At 45.8% G+C, this 5,425-nt stretch overlaps 1 protein-coding gene across 2 annotated transcripts in view; it reads left to right on the forward strand.

The window, feature by feature from the left end:
• Mfhas1 (malignant fibrous histiocytoma amplified sequence 1) overlaps window positions 1-5,425 on the forward strand; it is a 93,259-nt gene that overhangs the window by 75,361 nt on the left and 12,473 nt on the right. For both annotated transcript variants that reach the window (XR_003711484.1, XM_028768207.1), the window contains exon 2: window positions 4,341-4,467. Coding sequence is in view for 1 of the 2 variants with exons in the window: in XM_028768207.1 (XP_028624040.1) it covers window positions 4,341-4,467 (127 nt within the window). In the remaining variant the exon portion in view is untranslated. The remainder of the gene's footprint in view (window positions 1-4,340; window positions 4,468-5,425) is intronic.

Here is a 5,425-nt window from a genome sequence, read left to right on the forward strand (position 1 = left end):
TATGTTCCAGGCATTTTCTTTAGCCTTCCTCATTCTCTTGGAGAAAAGTTCAGCATACTCTGCAGTGTCCTTTTTATTTATTCTCTGTGCATTGTTGTTGAGAACAGCATGCTGGTGCTGCTTGTGTTCAGAACATGTGGAGGGGCGAGGTGCTGAGTCTTAGGGGTGCTGGCCCTGAGCTTCTGGCCCTTGTTTGAGGTCTTTCTAACACTACTGGCCAATATTTTCTTCTTTAGAGAGATTGAGAAGCTTTTGAATTCTGCTAGTTCTTTTGAGCATCAACCGCCAAGGGGCAATCGTACATACTGGTCCAGGAAAATAAGCTTCTCTCCTTTTACAATAACCAAGTTGAAAACACTCCAATTGGCATCCACAGTGCATCGCAAGCAGACCTGTGCTTCCTCTCTCCAGCTCTTGGTCTATAACAAGAATGCCTCTTACTCAGCATTAGGCACACTCTGCCATGGGTCTAGACACCCTACTTTCTGGGAAAACCTTGTTTGCCATTCCCACCAGATTCCTACCCCTCCAGTCTTCACCCAGAGCATCACTGGCTACCTCCGTGACCACACGCTTCTCACAGAAAGTAGGACATTTTTGTTCACATTTTTTTTAATGAGTTTCTGACAGCCACTTGTGGAGAAGGAGATACTCAGTTTCCTCTTGATGCAGCTGACCAACTAGAGCAGTCGTTCTCAACCTGTGGGGGCCACTTTGGGCTTGAGCAACACTATTACAGGGGTTGCCTAAGATGATCCCAAAAAAAAAAACCCAGATATTTTCAGTATGGTTCATAGCAATAGCAAAATGACAGTTATAAAGTAGCAACAAAAAGAAATTTATGGTTGAAGGTCTCCACAACATTAGGAACTGTGTTAAAGGGTCACGACATTTGGAAGGTTGAGAACCACCAGCCTAGCTGGTGTCATGGAAAAGAGCCATGGGCTACCTTTGAAGTAAAGAGAGATTCATTTAGGCTTATAATTTTGGAGTCAAACCTAAGAGCAGGCAGCCCATTACTTTAGGCCTTGCACAAGAGCAGCACACCATGGCAGGAGCACACGAGAGAGTAGGCACTCACATTCCAGCCAGCAAGCAGGGGAAGAGAAGACTCAGGGTCCACAATCTCACTGGCATGTCTCAAGGTCTCAATGTTAAAGACCGGCAGCACCTACCTACCTACCTACCTACCTACCTACCTACCAGACCTGTCACCCTGGGGACCGCATTCTGACCCCTGAGGGGCACCAGCTCTAAACAAAACCATCTACCTGACTCTATCAAGAGGGCAGAAAAGCTGCTGGTTTTATAGAAGTTGGTAACCAAGGGTTAAAAAGATTTGAATTATTTCAGTTCTGTCTTGCAGAAACCAGCCTTGCGCTCACCAAAGGCTACAATATCACCAACAATAAAACAGCTGTGTGTGGCTGGTGCCAGGGACCCGTGCAAGGGAGAGGGCTTGGCACCTGCAGTCCTTATCTGGGTACTCAGGCAGCCCGGAACAGATGAAACCGGAGGCCTGTACAGCATGTCAATCAATCAACCAGAAAAGAATTTCCAGTGGGAAAATGAGGATGCCCAGGCCGTGCTCAGGCTTTGGGGTTGATCTGAGGATTTTAAATGAAAAAATATGCCTCTCACCCACATATGTAGCAGATGTGCAGCTTGGTCTTCATGCAGGTCCCCCAACGACTGGAGTGGGGGCTGTCTCTTTATTTGTTGTCTGCCTGTAGATCCTGTTCCCCCTAACTTAGCCACTTTGGCCTCAGTGAGAGAGGATGCACCTAGTCCTGTAGTGACTGACATGCCTGCCTGAGGGGATTATACCTGGTCTGGTGGTGACTCCCCTTCTCAGATGTGAAGGGGAGGAGGGAATGGGAGGAGGAGCCATGGAGAGGGAGGACTGGGAAGAGAGGAGGCCTGATATTTGGAATGTAAAGTGAATAAATAACTTAATATAAAAAAAAAAAAGAAAAAAATACCAGAGAGGAGCCAGGATCAGCTGAAAGCACTCTGTTCTCAAGACCCCGCTAATACTGTGAGTCACTGTAAGATGTTTGGATTTCCCAGACTAGCAATTCTTAGCAACTCTGTTAAAACACAGACATCTGGCTGAACCAGTGCCGCTAGACTGGATGGCTTCCAGGTGTCAGCCAGCCCCGACTCGCTCTTACTTGGGTCCGTTATGTTCCTTTGACACCATTTAATGTTTCCATTTGTAGCTGGCATCTTTCTGCTTCTGATCATTTCCTAGCTGGTGTTGGAGGACACACAGTTCTGACACATAGGTATCCACAAGACCAGTTAATGGTGCTAAATTAACGTTTGCAATAGCTTGATATGTGCAGTAATTTGGTGAGCGGACTAAAATTAGATTCAGTTCTTCTTATGCAAAGACGCAGAAAAATGTTCTGCTCGGGGAATTAATGTGCTTCTAAAAGTATAAATACACCAGTGCCTAAATTCCTTTTAAAACAGTAATGCGAGGCAGTCTCTTCAGGAAAAATGCATCCTTCTTAGAGAAGCAGTCCCTGTTTTGGGGAGGTACTGAAGTCTGGTAGCAGAGGGTTTCCCCATGTCTGCCACTAGTTAACCCCTGTTGCTGGGTACATCTCATAACTTCCCTGAGCTGGCTTGTTTCATGTCTGCTTGACCTGAGAGATAGTCATTCTGGAAGAGAGAACCTCAACTGGGAAAAAGATGTCCCCACCAGATTGGTCTCTGGGCAAGCCTGTGGCCCATTTTATTGATTGATGATTGATGTAGAGGACACAGTCCACTGTGGAACCCAGCATTGTGGGCAGTGCTCGCTCTGGCCTGGTGGTCCTGAGGCCTGGTTAAAAAGCAGGCTGAGCAAGCCAGTTAGCAGCACTTCTCCATGGCCTCTGCATCATCTCCTTCCTCCAGGTTCCTTCCCCGTTTGAGCTCCTGCCCTGATGTCTCTTAGCCATGGTGTGTAATCTGAGAGTTGTAAGCTGTAATAAACCTCTTCTCTCTGACTTGTTTATGGTCACGGTGTTTAACACAGTAATAGAAACCCTAAGTGAGACAGCAGATTCTTCGTTTGCAAAGCGAGGATGCTCTGTCCGCTCAGTGGCACATGGTAAGCACTGATGCGGTGTACGCTCCAGGATTCTGATTCAGTGTGGGCACATGCTTCCTCATTGTGAGCTCAGCTGAAGGTGAAGTGTTCAGAAATACAGAGTTTTGTGTGTGTGTGTGTGTTTTGCACATACCATGGTGGGTATATGAAAACAGGGGACAACCTTGTGGAGGTGGCTCTGGGGATTGAATTCAGGTCATCAGGCTTTAGCTGGAAGAACATAAAATACAGAGGAGCCACTTTGCAGGTCCAAACTACAGAGTTTTAAGCAAAAGGACTTTCTGTCATTATGTGTCAGCACAGACTCTGGAGTCTCTAGAGCTTCAAATGACCATCCAAACTGATGAATGTCAGTAGGTCTCTCCCCAATTTTCCATGCTTTCTGTATCCTTGGTTTGAGTGATTTACTTCTATGTCTAAGCAGGACTGTTGGGCAGAAACAAGAACTATCATGAGCTGATCCTGCCCACTGAGTCCTCTAGATAACAAAGCCTGTGGGGTTGGGCCTGAGGACAGAAGGAGGAAGGACAAATTCCCAGATGAGGGACCTACAAGGAGGAAGTCACTGTTCCTCCCAAGGAGTCAATGATCTCATTGCAGAAAGATGATGTGCAGGTGTCCCTAGTGTCTGATTTCCTTTAGGTATTGAGTTAATGTTATTAAGTTAGTCACCTGTTTCTACTCGGCCTGTATTAGTCATGAGATAATCCTGTGTGCTTTAGAATCAGCACTTGGGAAATTCTCCTGCTCCAGGATGCTGGACTGTGGTCCTGCTGGTTACCATGTAAACACCTTGAGCCTGCCGAATGTCTGGATCGTTTGCACAGAGCTTGGTTTTAAGCCTGCTAGCTCTGCCAAGACCCCATAGGCCTAAATTTAATTTACGAGCCCCCTTGTTGGTAGTCCTGCCTGGCTGATCTCAGGAATCAGTCTGAAAAGAGAGGTGAGCAGGTAAGCAGGATCGTGCTAAGAGCTTCCTTTGTCTGGAGGGTCCACCTTTCCACTACCAGCATCATGACATAAGAACTCTCTCAGTGGTGATGTGCTGGGCATCCCAGCAACCGAAGCTAGAACTCTACAGTCCAACCATGCTGGTTACATTTTGGTTCGCCATCATGACGCAGGAAGACTTCCTTGCTATATGCCTCACTCCTTTGAAAGTGCTGTTTTTCTCTGTGTAAATTAATCCCGTGCTTTGGGGCCTATTTCCTAATGGGTTTTCCTCTCTTCTTTGCAGGGGAGTTGCTGAGCCAGCCCAGGCCAGAAGGGGTGGCAGAGATCATCTGCCCCAAGAATGGCAGCGAGCGAGTGAATGTGGCTTTGGTGTACCCACCTACACCGACTGTGATCAGCCCTTGTTCCAAGTGAGTTTCCACATCCCACTGGTCCTTGCTTCTTGCTGCAGATTCTGGCTCTGTTAGTTGTGATAACTCAAAGCCAGGTTTAACAGTGTGTGCATAAACCTTGAGAAGTCAGTTATCTCAAGCAGCAAAATAGAAGCTTATTTTCTTCTTTTTGGGTGCGGTATTTAACTTTGCTGATAAAAAAAAAATAGAGCTTTTCGGATGTATAATTCATAAACCACACACAGTTTACTCACTTAAAAATGTAATCTATAGATTCTTGGGTTTTAGTCTACTTTCGGGTATTTATAACCAAAAGTATGTGCCCCTCTGCCGATAGCATTAATGCAGAGCTTTGTTGAGAAGGTATTAAGGTTCAACTGAGCCTCGTTCTTGTCCCAAGTGAGTTCTTAACTGTCACTGTTGAATTAAGTGGGCTTTCCTTCAAAGGATAGTGAGGGGCCATTAAATCAGAAAAGCCTGCAGAAAATCTATAATGATCTGATTTTTCAGGGGGCTCTGATTCTTTCATCAAAAAAAAAAAAGTCTGTGAGCTGGCTACAACCTTCTCCCCAAATGGTCTGACAGGGAATGCACGCATGCTAATAAATATTCACACAGGATGTATGCTACATATTCTAGAGAAGACACATCTTGTTGGCTTGGGGGGGTTATTTATATGTATTTATCATACTAGAATGCAAAGAGGCTGCTTCTAAACTCAGATGAAATGACTCTAAGCTGCTAACGCATCAGCCACAGGCCTTTTTTGCTTGAAGCTCATTGTTTTGGTGATAGCTCTGGTCACATATCCGCCAGGTGGCCATAGTCAGTAAACAGGCTTTAGTTTTTCTTCCTGGTTTGTTGGTCAGATAGTGTCTGTTCCTTTACACACACACACACACACACAGAGAGACAGAGACACACAGATATGTACACAGACACACACACATACACAGAGACACAGATTCACACACAG

Source organism: Grammomys surdaster, unplaced genomic scaffold, assembly GCF_004785775.1.
Source record: "Grammomys surdaster isolate TR1022 unplaced genomic scaffold, NIH_TR_1.0 185, whole genome shotgun sequence".
Classification (NCBI taxonomy): Eukaryota; Metazoa; Chordata; class Mammalia; order Rodentia; family Muridae; genus Grammomys; species Grammomys surdaster.